Source organism: Rhopilema esculentum, chromosome 4, assembly GCF_057945365.1.
Source record: "Rhopilema esculentum isolate cy_ngs chromosome 4, ASM5794536v1, whole genome shotgun sequence".
Taxonomy (NCBI): domain Eukaryota; kingdom Metazoa; phylum Cnidaria; class Scyphozoa; order Rhizostomeae; family Rhizostomatidae; genus Rhopilema; species Rhopilema esculentum.
The window spans coordinates 7,451,602-7,479,366 of NC_142818.1; the positions used below are offsets into that span (position 1 = coordinate 7,451,602).

General features: G+C 35.3%; 1 protein-coding gene across 1 annotated transcript; it reads right to left on the reverse strand.

Moving 5' to 3' along the window:
* Nucleotides 1-1,875: 1,875 nt before the first annotated feature.
* Nucleotides 1,876-26,928, reverse strand: LOC135690577 (RAB11-binding protein RELCH homolog). Its single transcript, XM_065208169.2, has 32 exons — nt 26,579-26,928; nt 22,751-22,843; nt 21,911-21,985; nt 21,130-21,188; nt 20,877-20,990; nt 20,219-20,368; nt 19,355-19,443; nt 18,424-18,826; nt 18,255-18,283; nt 17,691-17,766; nt 16,899-16,991; nt 16,470-16,582; nt 15,468-15,558; nt 15,128-15,199; nt 13,721-13,861; nt 12,322-12,486; nt 11,484-11,619; nt 11,015-11,059; nt 10,163-10,319; nt 9,608-9,633; nt 9,098-9,195; nt 8,811-8,847; nt 8,336-8,424; nt 7,943-8,049; nt 7,246-7,345; nt 6,466-6,548; nt 5,953-6,016; nt 4,705-4,843; nt 4,432-4,548; nt 3,643-3,731; nt 3,148-3,212; nt 1,876-2,757 (listed from the first exon to the last, which is right to left on the reverse strand). The coding sequence occupies exons 1-32, from the start codon at nt 26,838-26,840 to the stop codon at nt 2,628-2,630; spliced, it is 3,507 nt and encodes a 1,168-aa protein (XP_065064241.2). The 5' UTR covers nt 26,841-26,928; the 3' UTR covers nt 1,876-2,627.
* Nucleotides 26,929-27,765: the final 837 nt, after the last annotated feature.

Here is a 27,765-nt window from a genome sequence, read left to right on the forward strand (position 1 = left end):
CTGAAAAGTGTCCCAAGCGCTATTTTTAGACTGGGGTACTTGACCCTAGTCCTCAATTTTGGATTTCATCCATACGAAATTGCGGTTTAAACACAATTCTAAACGATAAAAGTATAACACAGAAACAATTAAAATATTACCCTTGATGCTATATTTAGAATGGACTACTAGAGCCCAGGCCTCTATAAGCTTTCTTTTATAAATCATTACCATTTTTGGTATGAATACGAAATAAAGTCAATATTAAATCTCTGGATTGCTACACTACTCCTCTCAGAGGCCTTCAAGAAAAGCATAGAAGAACTACCTATTGAAGTTTTGAAAACACAAGAGGCTTGAAGAATCAGTGCAATTCTATTATTGGCTTACTGTTAGAGTCAATGCTATTGTTCCTAGTTAAAGCAATAAGGGAGTGAAATTTCCAAATGTTTCTAAGTGCCCTTCATTAGATTGCACCTTGAATGTTTAGCCTTGGTCATACAAACTACTTGTGCTGGCTGCCAATATAACATCAATCGCATTTGAATGTAGCCTATAATTTTAACAATTTTAGCCTCTCCAAATATGTTCGAGTTTGAAAGTTCAGTAAGGGTACTTAACATTTCTGCTACTTTGGATAGTCAGCATTTTATACAAATTGTATGAGACTTTCAGAAGTAGCGAAATGTGAAAGTCACATTTTCCTGTACATGTGATAAATTGCATTAACTTTCAGAGGCAGGAAACGCGTACATATTTAAACATATCGCTTAATGCATATGTTAACTGCGTTTTTTCATAACATCGAATGAGCTTGGATCTAAGTATCCCATTGAGAAAAGAGAAACTAGGCGGAATTCTATCTCTCCGTTATATTTTAGTGTATCACAAAGTATAGAATGCTAGACTTTTTATATTAAAAGCAGTAATGACTAATAACTTACAATAGAAGCAAATCGAAAAGGTGGGTCTATTATTTGTAGCATCTAGAGGTGATATTCTACTATTTTCTAAAAATACTGTTTGGTTAACCAAAAAGGTAGACAGCCATACTATCATGTTTATGTCAAAAGCAAGTAATGGCTTGTAGAAGAGTGTTTACATAGAGGCCTAGAGGCAACAGCCCTAATCTGAAAATAGAATCAAAGGATAGTATTGTTTCTGTGTTATACTTTTATCATGTAGAATTGTGTTTAAACCTATACATTCATGCTCTTTATAAACGTTAGTTAGCTACGTATGGATGAAATCCAAAATTGGGGGCGTGTGAAAGTACCACAGTGTACCCATTTTCATGCTGGTATCACAATTTGCACAATTCAAGTCAAATACTGTTCTAAGAGCCCAGACTACTAGACTCGCAATCAAAACAAAATGTGAAACCGTCCCTGGTGAAAAATTTCCTGACTTGGGATTGCCATTATAAATATCAAATCCTCTTTCCGGTGATACTCTCCTTTTCTCATCTCATCCTCTTTCCCACCTCCCACAAAACTGTTCTCCCTTATTGGCCAAATGTCGTCATCGTGATAGAAAGTCAAACAAGCCAAACATGTTTGATATGTATATTGTTAGCCCGGTCACTAGGCGCATATAACTTTCAAATATACCAAACTTATTAACGTATATGGCATATCGCGTTGTTGATTGGCTATTCCTTTGCTGATATGACACAATTAAGTAAAATGTATTGGATATAAGGACGAACTCAAGTGATCTCACGGAAAAGTATTTCGGGCAAGTTGCGTAGCTGAGCTTTTAGTCTTCACCCTAAAAAAGTCTTTTCAGGGCAGTCACAAGATACAATTCTGTCCGAAATCTCTCAATTTGGGTTTAAACTGTTTTTCATATTAAATCAGCTTCTTATATAGAGAGCTAAGGCAAACCAGAGGGCTGTTTGAACCAGATATTTTACTCGATGAATCATGTCAACTAAATTCAATACTGCGGTAATCTACTATTCCATACAATAATCGCTGGTGATCGGTCCCCTTAAAAGAGCAAACATTTAACAGCTTAATATACATTGCAAATACAAAAATACAAAGATTAAGCGAGACTTGATTTCATTGAAGTTTAGTAGACTGCAGTCGTGTGGAAACAGGTTGTTCAATTGCTACAAAAAAAAGAATAATTACGACAATTAAGTTAAGTAACATTGTCGTAAGTTCTACCAAGAAATTGTCATAAGTTCTACCAAGAAATTCTTTTTGCTTGGTGTTTCCATTACTTGGATTGCAAAACTACTCTACAAAGAGCGTTCGTAAAAAATGGGGCGGAACTGCTAAGATTCGGATTATAACTGATATGAGATCCTGGCTTTTCCTTTAATGCCACTGCACGACTGTCTAATGTGTCACATTCTTGCAAATACAACTTATATAATGTACAATCTCCATCATATTGGTATGAAATTGGGGGGGGAGGGGGGGGGGGATATATGAAATAAGTTTCCTTCCCTTCACAAAAATGTTCGCTTTAAATTATATTTTTCCTTTTTCGAACCTGGCACAAAGCAAAGGCAAGGTATCATCAAATGTAAGGTGGCGCGGTTTTTTACCCTTAGCAAAGGTGGTGGCAGTTACATTTATTGGCGGAATCCACAACGAGAGAGCCTTACTAAGAATTGCAAGTAGAGTTGATTATCCCTATAATAAAGTACTAGAGCGCTCTTTCTTCTTGAAAAGGTCTCTTTTCTTCGTTGAGGCGTCTTTTAGTCTGTTGAAGCCGCTGAGCAGTTTGTTCTTCATTTCTTGTCCACTCAGTGAAGATCCAGAGCTTCGAACAGAAGATGTGAAAAGACTGACGTCCCAGAACAGAAAGTGTATATTTACAAATAAATAATGAACGAAGTCAATTAAAAATTTAGCTATTTCGCAGGTAAGTATATAAGTAGCAGATATTGCATGGCAAAAAATAATAGACTGAAATGAAAAAAACAAACAGCCAACCTTGTTCTATTCGGTTAGATAAAAACACCACCTCTAGGCCAAAATCAACCAAGTTACAGGAAAAACATACTCTATAATATCGTTCTTCATTCTATAGTTAACCAACATGGTGCAAGATGGGAGAGGGGTGACTGTATTTGCCTTTAAATTGACATTAGAATTCAAAGACTTTTAGCAGGGGTTGTAAATACAACAATTAAGTTGGTTTGGCGCTTACCCTTCAGCAGCATTATCTGCAGAAATCTTGCTTTCTGCATCGGTTATAATCAGCCTTATCTGATCCTGAAACGGAATAACAACTCTTGGCATTTCATTGAGCTTCTTAGATTGCCTTTTAACCTATCCCTCACAAGGACATTTACTCTTAATTTTTACGGGCTCACAACAAGATGCATAGAATTTATGGCGACGTATACAGCGTTGACATCCCTGCGCACTTGGTTTATAAATGGAAACCTGCTTCTGCGTAACACAGTTTTTCTTGGATATGAAAACTTAACCAGGTAGATAAGTTGGTAGAGCAGAGACGAACAATGCCGCTGTTCGCAGATTAGAGTCATATCCTGATCTTGTCATAGGGCTAAAATCTTGATTGGCTGAGAGCCTGCGTTAAATCACGTGGCCTCTCTCCCCGCTGACCCAATCACAGCCTCGGAAAGTGTAAAAAAATTCTATGCTGTAATAAACAATGTGAAAGTACATTAATACGTACATAAACATCTGGTGCGAGGTCCTTTGTGTCTCGCTCCAGGAAGCGTAATGCTGGAATTATTTGCGACGATATTAATTCTGCTGAGATGACTAAATATTGTTAAAGAAAAATGGCACAAATGCTGGTGAAGCATAGCTTGCAGTTCTGTATTGCAAAGAATAAGTCCCATATAAAAAAGTAACGATGGCTGACATACTTTGAATAATACTGAATTATTACACATCTATTAGAGAGCAGACAGCCACATTGTTTTGTGTAAACTCTTGTTTGTGGATTCTTGAGAAAGGGAAAATCGCACAGAATTAAAGAGCAGCTTTCCATTGAGAGTCACCTTCAAACAAAATAACCACCTTTTTGAAATACCCCTTTTTGAAGACGAGGTATTTAAAAGCTGTTGTGCTCTAGAGTAGGGGGGGGGGAGCAAATAGGTGTGTATAAATTGCTTTTAAAGTCGTTAAAACTTGGGTCTTGTTTATCAGATATGTGTTAATCGTAAATCTTCAACAAATCATAGAAAGGTTTGGAAATAACTGAAAACTGAAAACATATTTTGATTTTTTATGCTTTTGTTGTTTTCTGCAAAGTAATGAATCCTTTAAGACATAATTGATGCTTTCCAAATCACTGTTGCACTTAAGAGACGGAATATTTGAAAGGGAGCGTTAAAATGGATCATTAAAAATGGAGCGTTAGGAAGAGGGCGTTTATTTCATCCGCCTTAAACAAACGGGCAAAATTAAGAAGAGGCTTTCAAAGAGGATTTCACCATATGAAATTTGAAAAAGATACAACAACACAGCATTGCACTTATTGTCTGGCCAATTTCACGTGCCATCTCGACTTGAACTTTTAAATCCGGAATGAAACTGTTTGCTTCGGCCATTCTGCGAATTCTATGTGCCAAGACTGAAAAATTTAACATTAAATCGATAACACCAAGAGAGCAACAACTACAAAATATATTTCAAATAAATAAATATAAATATAACTGCGCTACTTTGCAAATTTTTTCTTTGCCCTACGATGGCCAATGTCAAAAAAAATTTTGATGGAAAAGCTTACATTCTTCCCTGAATTTTGGTTCGGAATTGGGCAGGATTCGCGAAAATGTCCTCAGCATAGCCTTTTGAAGTTCAATGTTGTCTTTGAGACCTGGGTCATCCATTAGTGATTGCAATTGCAAGAACACTTTTTCTAATAACTGGAAAAAAACAAATTTTGCAAAAATAGGTAGAGCCAACACCCTAGTATTGGAACCTAACATTTCATCTCTCAGGCTCAATGGTTCTTATATATTATATAAAGTGCATTAAACGAACAGGGGGTTGTGGATACTACCATTTAATACTACAATTTCATTTAATACCATTGTATTCATTAGGAAAGTTGTAGGAAGATACAGCATTTGCAAAAAATTGTATTCAGTTGATGGATCATGTGGTGCTTCAAGGAATAAAAGTTTGGAAAGTACATAATGTCTGAATTAATTGCCCTGCAAAAAAAATCTAATGTATCTTTTAAGTCTGACACTGTTCTAATTAGAAGCTGTTATAATCCCAAAATCTCTGCCTGTAGGTTTTTAAAATATCCTGTTCTTATTCGCTGGTGTGTACTGAAGTGGCAATCACAAATCTGAAACCTAACTGAAATCCAACATGAAAACGCAAGAAGACGGCCGCAATAAAATTGCGACTAATTCTAAATCATTATATATCATAAGTCTTTTCTTCATTTATGACGATAAGGCTTTTCCAAAAAAACTCAAAAAAACAGAAATATTGATACCAGGACATGAACAACTTTGACCGCATCCATAAGATATTCTTACTACAAGAGTAAGACACACGCAGTAGAAGTAAAACATACTACCTTCCTAACGTGTAGGCATAAGGAGTCATTGAACCTACTAACTTAAAGGCTACATTCATGGGAAGATCCTTGTCAGGGCTACGACAACAGTTATCACCTCCAACCGGTATTCACCTGGCTTAAAGACAAATCCAGTACTGGGTCGGAGGAATAAAATAAGTCTTGTTGCCCAAAACAATCGCATCATGGAAAAGTATACATTTTAGAAGTATATTTGCCAAAAAAGGGTAAAACAGATTGTGATCTGGTAAACCTAGAGGTATTCCACTGCCAAATTCATCCATTTCTACATACTGCGAAACTTAAATCTAAAAGTACGATGGGGAGTGTCATTATATGCCTAACCCTGTGGAAATGCTAGTGTTAGAATAATTTTTACGATACAAGAAGAATACAAAACCAAACACATACAAAATCTGGCAACAATTCAATTTCACTCACATTTTTGTCCGTCCTCGTCTCTACAACACTCCCAAGTGTTGGAACTGTGGCAACTTTGACAGCACTAGAAATTACGAACAGTGTCTTCAGAAGTCCTATATTAAATACCATTGCATGGCTGAACACTAAACAAGGGCCTGAAAACTTTACTCAATTTTGATGTCAACACTGACGTCAATGTTTTCATCGTGCTTTGTTTACAAACGTGCTCTGGTCTTGAGCTTTATGGCTAGCAACAACAAGAATAATTTTAGGATGAATTGGCAATAGATTTCAAGTATCCTTGGTTGCATAGGTTTTCTTTCCACGACTAAATGCCATCAATAGACTGAGTTAAACATAAGGGTGAAAGTTTTCAAGGCAGCAAGGCAAGGAGTTTGTAAAATTTTCTTACAAGGCAAATAAAGATAACTATGCAAAATTAACCACCTTAATTTTGTATATATCAATTGATATATATATCAAGCATATATCAATAAACAAATAAATCAATTGATACAAAAATAGACTTACAATTCTCGGTCATTTGAAAGGGTTATCAATGCAGATGCAACTTGTGAAAAAAGCGGACTACTGGTAACACACCGTACCAAAATCTGCAAGTGAGAGGTTCAATTAAAATCATAAGTGCTCAATACACAATGAAAAAAAGCTGACATGTGAAGCTGAATTTGACTTCAAAGTGCTACCGTCTCCTAGGAGAATGGAGTGTACAATAGTAAAGTTTAATAGTTATTCTGTCATGATAAGGTGTTCTGAACATATCCCAAAAGTTTCTAGGCATAATGATATTCTGCCATCGAAAAATCACAACAGGATGATTCTTCAAGTTGACTAATGTAAATTAAACAGAATGAAAATAAGAATCATATCGTTAAAAATAAAAAAGACAATAAAGTAATTGTTAGTATCAGTGCACCAGGAATTAAAAACTGTAGAGTGGAAGTAAAAAAAGCTCAGGGCTGTAAATGAGGTTGAATGAAACAAGTTTGGGAAAGGACCTCTGATAAGATGGTGACGTCATAGACGAAAAACCATTTAAAGAAGAGATAACTAAAATACAAGAAAATTGGAAAGATTGGTTGTTGGGACGAGGTAGAGAGGCGGGCCAAAGAGAAGATCAATCGTTTCCGCGTGGAATGACATGGCAAGCATTGAATTGAGGGGAAATGATGTGCATGATTTTTACCCTTTGAAAAAGATTGGCTATCCCATTATTGAAGGTACTACGTAGCTGTTATTTGTATACACTTTAAGCTCATATATTGTTAATATCTTCGTTGAGTACCTAACCTCTAATAGTGGAGCAGTTGTTATTCTGACAGCTGTAGATGGATGAACAAGTGCTTCTCTAAGAACCTGTATAAGATCTCCATGAAGGTCCTGGTTAGACCTGAAAACAAAAAGGCTCAGATAAAATGCCAAATTATTCTACAAAATCGATCAGAAATGTTTAGATCGTTCAATTCCCGAGTGGAAGTCACGGTCAAAAGTTAAAGGAAACATCCCTGCAAAATTGTTTTTGGTAATATCTATTTTTTCAAAACCAGATAAACTACAGATTTTCAATTGCAGGAGCTGGTAGAGATTTAGTAATCTACATAGCTGATTCTCGCTGAAATGAACATTATTTATGACACCTGATTAGAAAAATTGTTAGTCAATGGTACAAAAATTATCTTCCATAACCCCCAACCCTTAAACATCATTAATCCTAAAACCTACCACACACCCCCCCAAGAAAGCATCATTCAAACAGATCACCTTATTGTGCTAAATTGCCCTTACAAATTCTGGAGCACAAGTTGAATTAAAATTGGCTATATTTACATTTCTGTATTATGTTTGTATTTGGAATACTGAAAGGCAAGTGCCGCGTTAAGGCCGGTTGACATGATCATATTCAGGTAAAATTTCCATCACATTTACTTCACATTTTTTATGTGATCTATGTACCGGGAAATAAAAACATGCTGATAAATGAGCTCACCCAAGAATATGAAATGTAGATTCTAAATGATATAAGGAAAAATTTTGTGTAGCGATGGTAACCAAAGACTGCTTCAAAAAGGTGCACATCCTTTTTCGATCTTCTTCCTAAAAAACCAACAATGCAAATTGTTTGAAACACAACATACAACGTTAGAAAATTACCCTTAAAATGAGACAGCAAAATTTTTCAAAATTCAATACGCGGGAGGGGGGGGGGGTGGAAATTTGGTGTAAAGTATCCGACTGCAATAGAGCACGGGCTACACTACCCAGACATCTTAAAGGAAATTTTGACACATACTAAAATTAGACAAGTGGGTGCCAATTTCTTCGGAAAAAAATAAGCGGGGGGGGGGAGGACTTTTCCTTGGCGAGAGAACAGCTTACGTACCTCATTGAAGACAGAGAGAACTCCACAAATGAAAAGTGGCAACAGCGGGCTGCATATTGGGGGTAAGTCTTTTTCCAAGAAGGAGAGTTCTAAAATTTAAAAGTAAATTCGTACAACAGGACCAGCATCAGCAGTCTGAAGATTCAAGAGGAAGCTCACATGGATCATTTATTTAGTGTGTCCGTTCACATTGCACGGCCTGCGTAAAAACACGGATTAAATGGATCCGTTCCAACCTTGCTCTGATATGAAAATGGAATAAAAAGACGAAACGAAAACAGATCAAATTGAAAATGGATCAATATGTGGACGGTTAAATACAGTGTTGACGGCAAAAATAAATCATTTTGAAAGTGCAAACAAAGGTAAGGCTGACTTGCATTGTTTAATCGGGTATAAGTATACAACGTTTGTCAACATTGTTGTCATGAACAGGCTGTCAATTTTATATGTCATAACTAAGTCTGAATCTTACCTGACGCCCTCATGAGCTTTTCAAAATATGGAATTATCTAAAAGAAAAAGCAATCAATTGCTAAAGAAGGCTGAAGGAATAAAGCAAATAAACCTAGCAAAGTACTATACTGATTACAGAGTTGCGCTGGCTTGCTCAAACAACCTATTGCAAGAGTGGTATGCTATGATACAGAAGATTGCTTCATCCTGCGATTGGCATGCAGGTGTAGGCCATTTCATAAAAAACTCTGTAATCTATGCTCAGCAGATATTCTTACAAGAATATGCATAATTTCATGCTCAAACCTTTTTGTATGTATAAATTTTCCCAAATGTTCGACATAGCTTGCATAAAAAACAGACCAGCTGCTCCATAATTTCTAACTCTCCAGAACGCTTTAAACCTAAAAAGATTAATTAAGAAAATTATAGGGTATTCATTATTTTTTGAATAAATCCAAGCCATTTTAGGAGACCAGATTGCATTAATTAAACTGGACTGCATAAATTAAACCAGACTGGTGATTAGAGTTCAAATAAATTAAACCTTAGGAGTATGGATAATTGTAATGGCTGCTTGCATGCTGTTGTTCATTGTCTGGATGATAATTTGCGGTAATTCATGACTTCGTCAGAGGAAACGTAGAACTAGCAGGAAACTAGAGGAACTTTGTAACAGTCACGAGAAAACAGTCTTATCTTTGGCGAGAGTTTTAAGAGATCATAAGCACTGAAACACAGGAAAATTTAAACAGAATTCCTAAACTCGTATTATAATTGAAGAAACAAGAACATAAAAAATATAATAGGACCCACCTGTGAATTCTACAACTTGGGATACGCTGCGATAAAGGAAAGGATTACAGATTAGTGAAATTTAAAAGGCAGTTGAATAGCTGTATATTGATAACAAAATAGAGGACATATTGATAACAAGATAAACAAAATGTTATGTTCAATCGTGATAACTCTGGCCATGAGTATACAAAATTCAGTTTGAATTTCTGAAAAAAAAACCATTTTAGTCAAAATTTCTGGTTTGGCTTACCCCAAAAGACATCTACATCAAATCTTTAATCTTAGATCTTGCCATTTACTTCGAGGGAATAAAAAGAAGACTTTTTCAAATTTCCATTGACATCATCAATCTAAACTTACATCAGCTGATCACATTACCTCCATATCTCGCCCACTCACCTCTCCTACTCTCCCTTTCTCTTCAACTCCCTGTTCTCACCCAAAACCTTCATCTTCGAACTCTCATCTCAGCCCCACTCCCTATCTGTTTTTTGATTTTCCACCAATATTTAAAAAACACATAAGAACGTAGAATAAGATAGTGATTTAGGAGTAGCAACAAAATATTCTTACCAATTGTCGCAAACCCATTCTAGCTCATTCCAGGATACAGGTTCTGTATTCTCAAGATTTCTATCAAACCTTTCTACCATAATTCTTAATTTCCTGGCATCACCAATGACAACTTCAAGGCTCATAAGTGTGTTAGGCTGCTTTGGCAGACGGTTATCTGAAGCAAAGACGGAATTCAATGCAACTTTTTATAAAAAAAATAGAACAATCAATAGGTAATGTTCCTATAGGCGCGCGGTACTGATTGGACAACTATACCAGTCATGTGCTCACGTTTTTCAAATTGGCCTATTTCGATCCACAACTGGGTATATATTTTTCATCTTGTCTTTTCGAAACCTTATTCTGACGTTTTAACCTGTGAGGATTGTCAGTCAAAAAAGTATGCTGTAAAATGTTCAATTTCTTCTAAATCCATTTTCAAATTTTGTACCGCCAAAAAATTGTTCAAGTCAATCATAGTCAAGATACAAATCCATCAGCAAACAATTATTGAAAACAGCATGGTAAAGCTGAAACATGATGCATTATACCAAAATAGTCTTTTTCCGACACCTGACAGGGTACAGAACCACGGATATAGACCAAAATGTGAATAGGACATTTTGTCCAGGTATTGATTGAAAATAAAGTGGGAGGAAAGATTGACGTATTTGATTGGTTTCTTGTTCTTGATCCATAATGTGCTACTATGGAATATCTTTTTCCGTGTGATATGAGAAACGAAAACACTCTCCGGCGGCCTTTGAAAATTTCATAGTTTACACTTAGAATTGGTAAAAAGTTGCCTATTGGTATCTGTCTGAAGAAAATACGTCATAGAATAGCGATAACGTTCGGATTAAACTGCACCTTTTATATCGATAGTTGGATCACCATCCTCTCCGTCGAATGGTCCTGCAAAATCATAGATGAGATGCAACTTAGAAAAACAAACACTCCTTTCATATTAAAAGAATCCTTCAGAACGGACACCTCTTCGGTTACTAAGCATAGGTGCCGAAACTCTACAATCATAAACACTATCCAATATTTGAGTTTTGTTTCTTTTTTGTTACATTAACTTTTTAAAACATAAATCCAACGCAAGTTAGCGCAAATGTAGATCACGTAAAGATAAATGGAATTATTGGGTATGTTGATCTCGTAAAGATTAGAACCAGCAAACTGAAAATAACTGTATGTTAACATGTCGGGACAAGCCAAACTTTTCTTGAAACTTCTGGTATGCTTAAGAGCAGTATAAAAATTTGAGTATAGTAGTTATTCAAAAGTTATCTGTACATATAAAACAAGAAAATAAAAGCTTTGCAAGACTCACCTGTTAAAAGAACGAATGCAAAAATCAGCGGCACCATGTCAATACAGCATTGAAACAAAAGTTTGAATTGCAAATCGAGAGCACTTAATGCTTGGGTATTGTCCTCTGTTTTGTTGCATACTTTTGCAGTTGCACTCTGAAATTAGCAAAGTGTTCTAATGCACCAAAACCATCCTGATTGCCTATATGCGCATTAAATTTCTCTGGCACTTTTTAAAACACAATATTTCAGTAGTTATTGGAAAAGTGATGGCATTTTGTGTTGCTGCCGAACGAACAATGGGGTACTATAGAAACGAAGGTCGGAAAGGCAGCGATGTTGGACTACCAATGCACATGGGTTAAAATGTACCAAGGGAACAAAATTGATCCCATTTTGCTATGCTTTTACTACACCAGGTTGCCCAAGACTTTCGATGTGTTTGATGTAGGCTATAAACATTAATTGTATGGTCTTAAAATATCAAGCAGCAAAAATAGACCTTATTAAAGATCAACGCATCAAGCTCTCCCCGCATATTAAGCTGTTCATAAGCTATGAATTAACTTTTCCTGAAGTATTTCCGTAAAATCTTTGCATAATAATATTGCAAACCATGTACTTTTCTCTCAATTGCATTGGAGAGCATTGAGAGCAATTAAGACAATAGCTTAATGAAAAGACGAAAAACATTCAAGTATCTCAAAGGAAATACATTCAGTGCTCTCCTTACCAAAACGCTTGCCCCCGTTAAGATCGAGACTATAACTAATTTCCCTTTCATGCAAATATACAACCCTTTCCAAATTTCACCGGCTTGCATACAAACTTGTCCAAATAAATATACTCTATTTTTACCTCTAAAATCGAACGGATTGTCATTAAAAATGGCGATAACAACTGCGACTGTAGGTTCTTTAGTTCCAATGTCCATACACCGATAACAGGAAGAAGCATCTCCCTTGAAGCACGCAAGACATCTTCATTCTCATCCATTAACGTTTTCATAAGTAAGTCAACGGCCTGGAGAAAGAATGGGAAAAATGCAAAACACTACCAGAAAGAGACAATATGAGACCAGCAGGGGCCGCTGGGAGTAGAAAAGTATTGGTATTAGCCTCTGAGATTAAGACATAGGAAGGCCCCCACTCAAGGTCTTTAAACTATTTAACAGGGGTGGAGCTTATATGTTTTGATTTAGGGAGTTAGGAAAAATGAGCTTTTCGATATGAAGGTTTAGAATCGCTTTTGGCAATATCTTACAAAATCATTTGAAGGCAATGGTCCCCATTGCCCCCTCCCAGACAATGCTGACCCTGTGGTAGTGTAGTTCATCCAACTAGTTTTGTGTAAAGGGAAGAGGATGGGTTCTTTGAAATACAAATGGATTATGGCTGCGGCAAACTACTCAAGCGCAGTCGTTCTTTGATACAGCGGTTTGCTGCCCAGTAATGGAGCCCCAAGGTATTAGCCCATTAATTCTAATACCATAGGGCTTATGGCCCTCAAGTGAGGCTCTATTACGATACAGCGAGCGATTAACTATAGATATATGCAGCACAAAAATGTAAGATGTATCATCAGATTAGAGAAAGCGAGAGAAATAATGTGAAAATATTGCCTGTGACTCTACAGAGCATTTTTTTGCTTAAATTCCTGCATAACATATAAAACTATTTTACAACTGCCTTTAGCTTAAACAAGCTTGGCTATATCAAAAGAGCTGGTCCCATTGATAAAATTGTTGCGAAAAAGTGGCAGCGTATAAAAAGCAAAATAAATTTCTTGCGATCTTAGAGAACCAAAGTCCCCTTTTTTGGAAATAAAATGGTATTAGACTAATACCTTCAATACCACCCCAAGCCGCCCCTGGAACCAGTATTCTGATATCAACAGTATATTACGCCAGTGCCTTTATAGCCAAAGCAGAACTGTTCAAAAGGACTACAAGCAATGAGGACCCAAAGTAGATACAAACTCCTGCCAAAATTATTTGAAAAGTCTTCCAAGCTTATTTAGTGCTTTTTATTTCTTTTCCTAAAAATTATCAATTAAGTTAATAAAGTTAATAAAAAATTGCTTAAAGAAGAGTAGTTGAATACGACCTTATTAGATTACGAAGACGATCTACGTTAGACTTTCAGCAGACATTGAAGCCTTCTGTTTGAAAGCAGAGTTTAAAAAAGGTTCTCTGATCCAAACCTTTGATATTATTTATCAAAATCGCGCCTTGACTTCAGAAAAAATGCAATCAAACCTGAGAATATTTTGCATCATCATCAACAAATGCAAAAATCAATGCGAGGCTCCGCGTGGCTGCTTCGCGAACTTTTTCATTCCCATCATCCTCGAGCATCTGTCTCAACATCGAGAACATCAATGAACCTAACAGCTCTGGCTGAGTGATGAAGAATTAGACAATGCTATAGATCATGTAAATCTAACAATATTTACCATTTATAGGCATGTAAGAGAAACAGCAAAACCTCGAGGTAGAGGCAGGATGGCTAGTTGCAATTTCACGTCAAAGGTCGGTAACAGTAAATAAACGAGTGGCTGAGGGCTACTGACATAGTTCCAAATGAGTTTGATGTTAAAAAACCTACTAGTGTAGGGTTCTGTAGCTAAACATCCAGGTACCGTGACACTGCAAAATATTCTTATAAAGGCTCAAAGCTTTAAATTTGCTTGCTGTTAAAGTTCTTTATGTAGTGCGTTAGATTGATAGGAGTAAGTCAGTTCACGAGTTATGTTGGCACAGGTCATAAGTGTCATGTTGAGGATAAACGAAATGTATCTATGTGTCCGAACCTGCAGACTTGGCTAGACTATGTATATACCCAGAAGTTATACTAGCAAATTCATATCCAAGGCATAAATACCAACCCGACAATGTGACCGGGTGGTCGCAGGAAAATCTTCATGAATAAAGTTCTGCAGGAATTATTTTTAAATATACTCTTTTGCAAGAAACACTTTTCTTTCTTTCATGTTCTTCAAAAGAAAAAATTAAGACAAAAAGAATGTAGTTCCTATTCTCGCAGGAAATTTATGCATGATTTTTGTCTGGTCGCAAGAAGAACAATTTTTTTTCATGTCCTGTTCATATCTGAGCCATTTCAAAAATGGAGCACTCATTTTAGAAGTCTAAAACATGTAACATGAAGGCATTGTTCACCCTCCTATCCAAAAAGGGCAATGTTCCAGTTAAAGGGCACAACACCTTCCTTCAGTCACCTTCCTAACTGTAGAAATGAACCTTTTGCAGCAGAATATCATATAGTATTTTCCAATGCTGCTTTTACATTACAGATCTCAATCAAACCAACAACCAACTACGAAATCATGAAAATGGTCACAGCAATATCCATACTTTAACATGCACTAAAGAGAGGTGTGATATTTCAATGTAATTCAATGTCTTATGAACAAGTCAGTCTATGTCATGGTCTGTAAAAAAACCTCTAAGGTGACTTATTGCCTCTAATACGAAATATTAAGTAACCCTAAGATCATGGTGTAATTGAACCTCAAGAAACAAATTTGAAAGTAATACACCACATATCAAGCCTATATTTAAGGCTTTGTTTCAGTTAAAAGCTTGTCATTACGTCTTTTCTTTCTAATTGGGGCTTTAAGTCCAACCACGTAGAAAAAACCTTACCGGTATGTACGGTGCCATAGAACCACATGTTTCAGCAACGAGCAGTCTACGCTCCGGATATTTATGAGTGATCTAAACCAAAGAACAATGATTTGAAAATTGAATGTTGTCATTAAAGAATATTCGAACAAGAATAATGCACCAAAAATAAGTTTAAATATAATTAACTTCTGGTTACAACCAAGCACCTTGTTCATAAGTTGATTACAACGCTTGTCGCATTTTGTAATGGTATCATGTCAGTAGCAGAAAATTATCACAACGTTTAGGCGAGGAAAAGCTACAGACGAAAATTATACTAGTTTTAAGAAAAGACGTTGAATTTTGTTTCATATCTTACCTGTTCCCAGCATTGAGGAAGAAGTTCAGCCTCGATTCTAGTTGGGCCAACCTTCCTTGCAAAGGCAACGCAACCATCTATAATCATGCGTCTGGTGAAATAGAATGATGCAATTCAGTTTGAAAAATAAAAAAAGGGACCTGAAGCATTTGACTTAGGGTATAATAGGTAAAAGAAATATCTGAATATTATTCAATTTTAGTGGCCCCAGCTTGATACACTTGGTTATTCCTGGATTGCATGTAATGCAAATTTAGAGATATTTTTAGGCTGTGACTAAAAACAGTGGATTCATTTGAATTTTGATAACATAAAAACTTATATATAAATATACAATATACAATTTAGAAAGATACTTTATGAATGCAAAATACAAAGTTTATTAAAACGAAAACAAGAAGGACTTGAAGGACAGTATTTAATGATAGATGGTATACTAACATATTTTAAATTATCGATATTCTGAAGAAACCTATATTCGGAAATTCAATCCACTAACAAACCACGCTATCAAACATCTGATGATTGCAGCATATAATTCTGTTCAATCTCAATTATTTAATTTAGGATGATAAAAAGTTACAACTAGCTTGTATTTACTCATGACTGCAGTTGTAATTAGTTCTCAAGTAACAAAAATAAATATCTAAATAGTTTAAGTCTAAGATAGTCTAAGAGAAATAAAGGACGTCTAAATATCATTTGCTTTTTTCTCCATGGACAAAAATGCACGACGGCAAAATTAAAAAGGCCAAATATTTACTTAAAGGCAACCAACCGATATTAAAGTAGCTTCAACCGTCTACCAGTCAACAATTGGCCAATCAGAAAGCATGATACCACTCACGCGCTTATTGATTGGCTACTAATGATTAACAGATGGCCCATTCAGTATCTGTTGATTGCCTTTTAAAATATCATTTCGTTTACAGTTACGCAAATAATAACTTTCTTTAAATTCTCAGATAATTTCAATAAGTACAAAGGACAGAATGTGGATACCTCTGCTCATCATCTGGGCGTTTTATCAAGTTAAACAGCATATGCAGGAGATTGTCCCTGACTTTGACGTCGGGGTGAAGTCGGACCAGACACAAAATAATCGGTATCAGCTCCTGAAAAACAGAGTCTGAGCTGATCAATACTTGCAGCTGTTGACAACAAAAGAGACACTTGAATGACACATTCTTCTGTAGATGGTAGAATCGTTCATTCCTTTCAGGAAAAAGCTATATTTATATGTTTTTCAACGAACCAATATTTAGCCACGACACATATAACTTTGCTCCCATTATAGCAAGTTGAATATGAATACAAGTGCAATAGGAACTGTAAAAGTTTATTCGAACCAAATAAAGCTTAAAACATTTTACAGACGTGGCAAAATCAGGCATGAAAGAAGTAAACAATTCAAATTTTGCCAAACTGTACCTCTCGTTTATTTAGCAAAACGTTTGGGACCACATTTGGAAGGCATCTGGATACAATGTGGATAGGGTCATCATCTTCTGACGCTCGTATAATCTGTATGAGAAATAGCTTAATTATTGCTAGTTTTATATTGGTGGTATAAGGATGAGTAATCCAATAAAGTTTTGTATGGCAAACAGGTTTTCCGTATGTTTTCAAAAAATAATGATTCTGGATTGGTTTGCTGTACACGCTCTTTGAATTTGCTTAAATTTTGATTAAATGATTCTAAACGCGTCTGCTTGGAACTAGTGATAGTAAAAGAACGCACACCGCTTTAAAGGTAAGGCTTCAGCAAATGAAATTGTCCTGGCAATAAAGTTAACAACTTTTATGGATATACAAAACTGTTTTGTTCAAAAATAATTTCACAATAAGGATCTGAAACCTCGCAAGATGGCTCCTAACCATGAAAATTAAATTAGCTTGACGCACAAGAAGTGCGAATGTGGTCGAAAGCTTCTGTAGGATCATGATTATTAAGGAATTTGTTTCTACAGCGCCTTAGAACAAAACTAGGCTTTTGTTTATTTGTTTCAATTCGAAATATGATCCCTATTTTTATAAAAATTTGTCAGCACAGAAAAAGATGTGGACGAAAAAATGAAATTTTTAAAAATGTTTCAATGGCTCAATCTATTCTCGGACAAAAACCAACTTGTATATGAACAATCTACTTAGAAAATACATATGTCCGTATGTTGTACTGTGTCGAAAGAAAGATTTTTAATAAATTATTTCTTATGTCCTTACCTCCTTCATCAAACGTGTGTCGTGTTGCTCTTGTACAAAACCAAATAATTTCTGGATGAAAATTGCGGTCGTTTGCCTGAAATTGAAAAAAAAAATCATTGAAAGAAATTCAACTGGTACTGTTTATAAGACTTCTACTAAATACACTGTTCACGACGATTTTGTTCTGTTTTGTTCCAATTTCTATCACTCTGATATTTTCTGCAAGTGTCATCTTAGGAAGCCCTTTATTCCACCAGAGAAAAAGGCTGTCTTCTTTCCCACAAAATTTTGCACAGTTTCCCAAAATTTTTCAAAATTAAAATTGCAGCGTATTCAATCATGGGTTAAAAGTATGCTACTAAGCACAAAACAGGAAGCAACGAAAAACATTCACACGAGTTGCCATTACACAACACAATACCAAACAAATACTGCTTTTGAAGACTGGCGTCAGTGTTGCAACACTTTTGATAGGGGCTATTGGTGAAAAATTATATATTACATATCCTGATTTTATTTTTTTTGCAGGTCATCAAATCGAAAATTTACAATAAATATATACAAGTGTGTTTATAGACAAACCTTTTCGAAGAAATGTTCAGCTCAATACTCTAAAAGGAAAAATCATCATATCAATGCTTGATAATAGGCATGATTTTCAAATCGTAATGTTGAGTGTCTTATCGAATCGCGAATAAGAAACCATGAATAAGAAACACTTAAAAAATTGAATGTAACTTATGAAAACTACCATATCAACCGCTGGAATGTGATCTTCGGCAGCAACCGTTTCATCGGGAACATCTCTATCAAGAAAGCTGTCCATTGACTGGTTATCACAATTCTCAGGATTATTGTCTAGTTGGTCTTCTATTGACAAACTATCATCATTGCTAAGAACCTCTTGACTACTGCTTTTATAACCTTTTTCTAATTTCTCATCTTGCACAGAATTACTGCCTATGAGAGACTGTTCATAGTCATTATTTGACTCCTGTTGCTCTTCGGCTCGCATCTGGGTCGTGATTTCTGGCCCAGAATTTTGAGTTTCCTTTGGCATATGAAATTCCATATTAATGTCGGTTTGTACTTCATCGATGCTTGATGAAACAGTGGAGTCAGGGAGCAGATCCACTGCATCATCACTATTCACCCTACAAAACCAAACGACATCAGAATCATATTTTTATTACCAGTACAATGATTAAAAAAGACATGGTGGTTCTTTAACTTGAATCCATCGATAAAATCAATGATAAATTGACATATTTGACAAAAACAGTGCAATAGACAACCCAGCAAGAAAGATATTCCGGTTTCATAATGACAAAATCAGTGCGTTGGACACTACACTGTATAATTTACATCATTCTGAAGATGACTCTCGCTAGAGTCGAAAATTAGGGTAAGATGTGTGTCTTTTTTGTCGTCGTACTGGTGTTCATCATCATGATTGCTTTCATCATCATGATAGCTTTCATCATGAAGCTGCTTTTCCCAAAGTCAGAATCCGATTCTTCTTTCAGAAACACGCTCAGGTGCAAGACCAAAGCAAAATGCGTATCTAACGGTCGATACATGGAGATAAACAACATGGATATGTCGTTTTCAAACATATATTTTTCTATTCTTGCTATAATTTATATGTATAGAATAATATAGAATATAGAATATTATCATACCGTTCGTGATCACTCAAAGCTTGTTGCAATGTATTATTCTTTTTTTGTAAAGTTTCTGACTTTTCTGCCAAATCTTTGATGTTCATTTCCTAGACAAATATCATTTTGTATTTATGACGGGTAGCGTGATAAAGAATATCAGTTAAAACTAAGTTGAAAAATGATATTGCTACATCTATTACGAAATAGATTAACTGATCATTAAACACACCGCAGACCTAATTAACATGTTTGTAAGTGCAGAAGAATATTTGAGAAAATTTATAAAAAGGAAGGCAAGTAGTTTGAATGGCATGGTTTTGGGGCTTGGATTTAAAAATGTAACAAGGTTGCTCAGCTGGTAGCAAAATGATGAAAAGTGTCACTTGTCGCGGGTAGTGGCCCTGCTCTTGTTGTGCCACACACTCACATTTCTTGAGTCGTGTCATGTCGTGTCATATCATGTCGTGTCATGTCGTGTTGTCTCGTGTCGTGTCGATGTGAGTCGATAAGGTGAGTCGAGCTGAGCTGACTCTACACCAAAGGCTAATTTTCCCATGATTTTCTTGCCAAAATTGGGTTGATAATTAATAAAGAGCCAAGAAAAAGTAGCAGTTGTACTGCTGATTGTCATTGAATGTGAGTGAAAAGGCTAGCTACCATCCACCGATAAGGCCTTGTTGGCATTGTTTAAGAAAGGAGCCTCTTCCTGAAGCTTTCTCACCCGTGGTAGTTCCACACAGGCTCATATGAAGTACACCCTGGAAAAGCGTGCTTTATCTTGCAAAATTTCGAGTCAGCATCGTATCAATCCTGCTAAACAATGTTATTAACAATTCCTTCAAATGAACATTTGTTCGCCGAATGCTTCTAAAGAAGGCCTACCAATTGATATATTTGTTCTCTGAGTTTTTCTATCTCTTCCTTATCTTTTTCGACTGGCTCTACCACGTGTTTGCCATAATCTCGAAAAAGATGTAAAAGATTGGGTGGGCGTGGAGTATTGACACCGACATCATCCCAATCGTCAATGTCCTGTTGTAAAAGAATAATTCATTATTTTTATCTTTCTAGAAATCCGAACCTGTAATTCGTTGATTTGCAATATGGCAAAGGCTTCGGCTGTCAATAACCATCATGACCATATTATCTAACAATATTTCCAAATGTTGCACAAATGTAAACTCTGATGGATGCATCGATTTTATGAGACAATAGTACTTTAAAAAAACGACCACATTTTCTGTAAAAAATTTCTCATTTCTTTCTACTTATTAGTGAAAAGCTAATCTGTAGTCACTCTTTCACAAGACAATATTCAATGAGACACACTTATTTATTATCCCTATTGTCACTTTCATTTGATAATTCACAAAAGCAACAGACTGGCAAAACACAAGAATGTTTTTCTGCACATCATTTTAAATGGAAATGACAAAGAAATCATTTCAAAAATCTAAATCAAATTCATACGCAGAAGGCATAATCGTTCAACTTGGAAAAAATTCTGGATAGACAACGAAACAAGCATCAAATAAATTACCTGATCTCCAACTTCTTCCCCAAAAGTGATAGCAGTCAAACGGTATCCATTTTTTAGAAGAAATTCGTTTGTGAGATAATTCAATGCTCGAAGTTCAAAAGTCTTTACAGGACCCTAGAAACATACGGTTGCATATTCTTCATTCTTTTATACAAAAAATCACTGGTAAAACTGAAGGATAATAGAGTCACAAATAAATTTCAAAACAATGACAAATAACAGCATAAAAAACAATGACAAATTAGTGTCAGACCTCTTGCTCTGAAGATTGTTTTGATTCTTCTCCTGTCTTTTTGAGGGATGATTCATTTTCTTTAGCAGAAAAAAATAAAGGAAAATCAAAAGAAAATATACAGATTAAAACTTATACAATATAAAGTGCAGCTGGAAAATTACTTGTATAGTTTATTAATTGAAAGACATATTTTTGATAAAGCAAGAAATAACTATGGTTTGATTTATGATTTACTGTAAACAATGACTGAAGAAAGAAAAAAGAGCCTAAATTTCAGAGTGCCAACGTTTAGACTGAATTGTAATAATTGAATTTTACTTTGGTGACCTTGTTTGCAAACTGATATTTACGAATGTCAAAGATCTACATTACTATGATAGTGAAATAAAAAGGTGTCTATGATTAGCCACATCAAAACAAAGAAATGAGGCAAATGTTGAGTACTGCTAATATTAAGGTATAAAAATATTAGCTTCGCAAAAGAGACCATCTGCTAGTCATATGAATTATGATAAAGTATAAATGATAATAAAATAAAATCGAGAAAAAAGCAAAGTCAGGAGTAGGCAAAAATTCTTTATATAAACACAGTTCCATAATTGTCAAAGTTTTGAGAAGGTTTGATTGCTGTCATGTTTTTAGCTCAGGAAAGAACAAACTATATCAGTGACATTCATATATCAATTTATTAATTAGAAGCAAGCACCAACTATATTCAACATGAGGTGACAGAAAAGGAAAATGGAATTCAAATATGTACAGATAAACTGATAGGCTGGTGAGCTTTGAAAATACTGACCTTTGGCATATTCTGTGATATTTTCTCTCAATTCTTTGATTGTTTCTTTGGCTCTTCTCAACTCAAACTCCAGCACTGGAAACAAATACAAAATACTTCCAGAAGAAATGATCTATTTGAAAACCTTTCACTTCAGGGAACTTTCAATTCGTGGTGATAAATGACATGGAAAGTGCATCTCTTTTCCACTTAAGACTGAGCATGTTTTGTTTTTCTTATTCACAAATCCTAGTTCTTGTTCAAAAAACATGGGTTTACAAGAATCTAATCCAAAGTTAATTGAATCAAAAATTGAGTTGCAAATGTGTGGTTGACAAGATACAAGCAATTCTAGAGTAGGCCATTCATACATAAAAAAATTAATGACAAACCAAACCTTTATGTGAAATTATTCTTTGATTCACACAATATCTATTAACAAATTCATATAACAATCTATAGTTATGTTAATCTTATTACATTAACAGTGCTTAAATGGCATAGATTCAGTGTTAATGAAGGAGTACTTTATCCCAGATTACACAAAACATGACCAAGAAACATTTTCTATTTCCAAAAATGAAGACTACCAAGCATAGACACATTTAGGCTGTAAAGCCTAGACATTTCTTTATAATAAAATTACACCACAAAAGTACATCACCAGTATACAATGCTAGTCAACAACTGGCTTCATAAAATAAGTGCATGTTTTCAGCTTTCAACAAGCTGTTTAAAGAAGAAATATATATCCTTACTTAATGGTAGTATGTAAAAGTATCTCTCTACACTTGTGTAACACGAGCATTAGAAAATTTATTCTACTATAATCATATTTATAATTGCTGATCCTTCACTTACCAGCAACTTTGTCATCATTGTCTCTTCCACCATCATCAGAATATCTTGCAAAATCATCTATTGAGTCTAATGTCAGGTTACTGGCTGATCTCCCTGCAAAAGATTTTGGTAACTTTTAGTGATTTGCTAGATACACTAAAATTGTGATGGAGAAATAATATGTTCAGTATAATGCAGTTACCAGTTCAACAACTACTGATTCATTGTAATGAAACAGGTCTAAATGCTTCACACTCTTAGTGTTTGAAAGTTTGTTTCTTATCTTTTCGAGATACTAATAATTTCAAGGAAAAAGAATGTTGCTCCAAAAGGAGAGTTTTGAAGACATTTTTAAAAAAGGACAGTGGTTCAAAGTAGATAAATCTTTTGGTTGTCTCCAAATGAAACTGATAACATATGTTTGCTTTTCCTGCTTGACAGAGTCATTTCGTAATTCTGGATAGACAATGGCTCTAGCAGATTCACACTCTAGAATAATATGAAAGTGTTATACTGCAAACCCATGCTAATAGTCTTTGAGTCTTGCTTAAAAGGAAATGAAAATTTGGAAATTGAATAACTGTGAGTCTACTCCATGTGACAAAATGCAGTTCCTGAAGGCAATTTATTTGCTGCTTTTATCACGTGACTGGTAGCCCTTTCATACCTCTTCTTGTTTAACTGTTTGATAAAATATGCTGTTGTCAAATGAATGGGAATCATATGCTATTCTATATAGTTCTTAATTCAACACATCAAGCTTAGCAAAGCCAAAGCTACCTGTTCGGATGTAAAAAACCACTGTATTTTTTTGCAAATTATCTTTCGTTGACAAGTTTTTCTCAAAGAATTATTGCCATATTTTATTGACAGAATATTGCTGATTGAAAAGCTAATTTGACAATCTCATTTACTGACAAAGAAAGAATTACCAACAAAGTTAAGCAGAAATGATTCAGCCAGGCCTTGCTCTAAGTAAAATGAAGGTGCTCCATAAAAAGAGCACCTTAGAAACTCTAGGCGCGCTATTTCGCACCTCTAAGTAGATTTCCTTGAGAGCATCCTTCGAGAGCTTTAGGAGATCGAGAGCTTCATATCGAAAGCTTCGGAAGAATGTTAAATATGAAATTCAACGGTGATACCATAAAGCACCATAATATGAAATAACAAAACATGCAACAAACACTATGTTAATATAAATATAGAAATATAATAGAACAAAGTCGCAAAATTGTTCATATTTTTCTAGATATGTAAGTTGCCATTATTCTATGAGCTTTTATCAGTGTCAGGATCACTACTGTTATGTTCAGCTTCACACATTGCTTCATCAAAACGCATGGCTTTAAATCGAACATTTAACTTTGTTTCCTTTTTTCATGTTATCCATTCTATAAGAAGCGCTAGAACATCTACTACTCGCAAAAGCAAATGAAAAGCAATGCGATAATTTGGACGGAAACGTGATCGCTGATTTGCACAGGCGATTTTAAGTTATTAAGAAAAACAGAAAATAATATATACTTCAAAAGAAGATAAACGCTTGCTCGAAAATCAAATAAATCTGCCGGAGAATATGCTTGATGGCCTGTGTCCTTGATGGTTATTAGAGGGTTATTAAATAATAAATGATATCGAAAACCCAATGTTGAATTTGCTGAATTTTTTCTCAAGGGGTAATCTTACGCAAATCATAATATTGCGGTCTGTTGGGAAGATTGTTTATGCTTGATCAAGTTGATTCAACAAATTCCAAAAATTTATTTTGCTCCGTGTTAATATTGTTTTTACGTTTTGAGGGGCTCTATAAATCGCCCTCCAAGGCTTTTTTTGGGTGCGCTCTAGGCGCGCGCGCTCGATCGAGCGCCTTTCCGGGCAAGGCCTGATTCAGCACAACCTATCTGAAATCACAAAACAGTACCTGTAAGATCTCATTTTCGAACTAATTTGCACTGTTAAACTCTTAATTCTCTTAAATTGTAATTGAATGTCTGTAGATTTTATATCCCTTCTAGATAAATAAGCTTTGGGGGTATACTCAAAAAACCATGACATTATATTTTCACACGCCTTCTTTTATTCTGAGAGCGAAATTCTCTATCAATGATTGGTTCTGTTGGTTTTCGAGATGGGTTTAAATGTAAATCTTTCCTTGGTACTATTACTTCATGACACTTCAAAAAAGGCCTAACTCCTTGTCAGGATTGTGAATTGAATAGAAAATTTTGAAATAATCATAGGACTAATCTACAGTGGAATCCCAATAATATGAAACCCGGCTATAACTAATTTTTCAGTATAGCAAAAATATGACTGGCCCCTTGGATTCTGCTGAACCCCTTGCAAATTCCCTCAGTACAACGAATCCCCTATATAACGAACTCTCATTATTATGAACCGAATTGTATGTCCCTTCCTCATGATTTTCCTCGATATGACGAACGTCTCTATAAATTTTCACCGTTATTTTGGCCTACTTTTTCCCGGTGTATATTTATCACTTTTTCTCAGAGAAATAATTACTTTCATCGGCAAAACAGACACTGGCAAACATGCACCTTTTATGATACAATAAATGGAAAAGAGATTTGTGCAAAAATTTACACCTTTCCAAGGCTTGATGGCAGTTCAATGAAAAAATCTAAACACAGAATACAATAACAGACATTTTTGTCTCCGAATTTTCTAAAGAATGTTAAGTGTTGTCAACAAGAATTTAATTTTCGATTGCTAATTTAGCAAAAGTAGCAGACTTGCCAATTATGCAAGAAACAGTAGCAAATTTGCGGATTTTGCTACTGATATACAGCCCCCTCTTCAGACTTTGCTATGCTTTAAATCTAGATTTTGGTGATGTTTAAATTAATGAAAAATGGCCCATTATTATCTTTTATGCATTATCTTTATGGATTATTGACATCTGGCCAGTCAGATACATAAAATAGCTGTGATGTTTGATAACCAAGGGGCCATGGGCAACAGATGTAAACGCAAAAATGGTCATTACAACCAGATGAATGCCAAGCCCCCACTGACTCTGCTAAAGATATATTATCAAAGTTGATGAAAAACATGTAGAAACTTGCTCAAGTCTTCAGAAATAACTCATTTTTTATTAAAATGTTAGTAGTGATTATAAGGATTCAGCGAAATAAATCTCATCAAAATTATTGGTGTCATCATTGTTGTGTTGGCAATTTCTGCGTAGATCTTTTATGATAACCATAGATTTTTGCGAAAAAATGTCACACGACCACCACACACCTGAATGTTTTCAAGTGTGCAATGGTTAGCACCCCTGCCATACTCTTCCCATGAAAGCCTGCTTCAAGCAAACATTTTAACAATATTGCTACAACTTTCTACGATATATTTTTGGGTTCTCTGGCATGAAATGCAACTTTCAAGGCTTCTGGTAATGTTTTACATGATTGTAGAGATGGTTCTCTTAATAAATAATTAATTTCAATACTATTTGATCATCAAAACAACTGACATTTCCAAGATGCTTTTGGAAACAACTGCCTTTTGAGAAAAGATGAATTGAATTTGCATATGATTAATACCAGTATAAAACCTCACTTTCTGCATAATTCTTAAAGTTGTCTTATAATAAATAACTGCAAGAGCTAAATAAACAAATATGAATAAGGCTGCATAATCATCATTCCCATAAAATTCTGGAAATAAACTATACAACAATTTTTAAATCATCCGCAAGTCTAGAGCCTAAAATAACCAGCTAAACGAATTACAGCTAGCTGGTAGGCCGAGCCATGCAGAATGTATAACATTGCACTCCAAAGGAAATCGAACGGAAATTCAACAATTCAGAAATCTTAAACTTACTGACGCTGCTGATGCTTATACCATCATATCTTGAGTTTGTTTCAAAATTCCCTGGATTTGAGAAAAAATCTCGAAGAAGCGGAAGTTCTCTACCGCGTTCGCAGAGCTCACAGTGAACTTCCAGAGCTGACAGAAGAAATTTCCACCTCAGAAGTCTTCTTGCAACCTCGTTTATTTCTACATCAGAAGGCTGGTCAGCCATCTCTGCATGGTCTTCTTCTGTACGACTAGCTTTATCCGTATGAACGCTTACCTCTTCCATGTCTCATTGAGTTGCAACCTTTGGCATTAGTAACTTATCCACCCTCCATCTTTGTTGATCTTGCAGTAGCAGGACTGGTCTTATCAACAACAACAACTATGTTGACGAAACTGGAACAAACCGACCAATCAGGCGATCAAAAATCAGCAATCGTATAACCAAATGTAATCAACAAAGCAGGGCTCTTCACTGATAGAGCTTCAATGTTTATTTTGCACGCACCAGATTAAAACGAGCAGGGCAGTAGCAGGCTTGGGAGCAAGCCCCCTGGAACTTCCTTTCCTCCCTTTTAGCAAACTCTCCAACGTTCTGTCAAGCGTGTTATTAGAAAAGTTAAAAAAGAAATGTTCGGATGTGTAAACTCGTAGATAAAAAAGAGTAAGATATTTTCCTCAAACAGCATTTCGATTTTTACACGATTGGTGTATTTTTCTATTTTGAATATGGTATTTTATAGAAAGTCGGTTCTCAGAATGTGACCTTTCAAAATAAAGGGAAAACGGGTTTTATAAACACTCTTATCCAACCAGGAACGTAGCTAGTGGGGATGTAGGGGATATGGCAGCCTCTAAATTCTTAAAGAGTTAGTCGGTAAATCTTTAGTTGGTCGGTAAAATCGTCCAGCGTTAGGTGAAACAGCATCTAAATTTTTCCATCTCTGTCTTGGTCGTTAGATTTACTTTTGATGACATTCCCCTTCATAATCTACAGGTCAGGCTACGCCAACGTTGAAAACCGTGTCAAAAACACTATAGCTAAACGATTCTATATACATAGCCCTCTAAACCATAAAGCAGGAATTATTAGCGTGTAGACTGACTCGACGGCTAATGATCAATAGTAAGCTGTGTTGCATGGAATAGAATTCGTTTTATTGAATTTATTTTGAAGTCTTTGCATTAGATTTTATCTCGTCTTCCTTTTG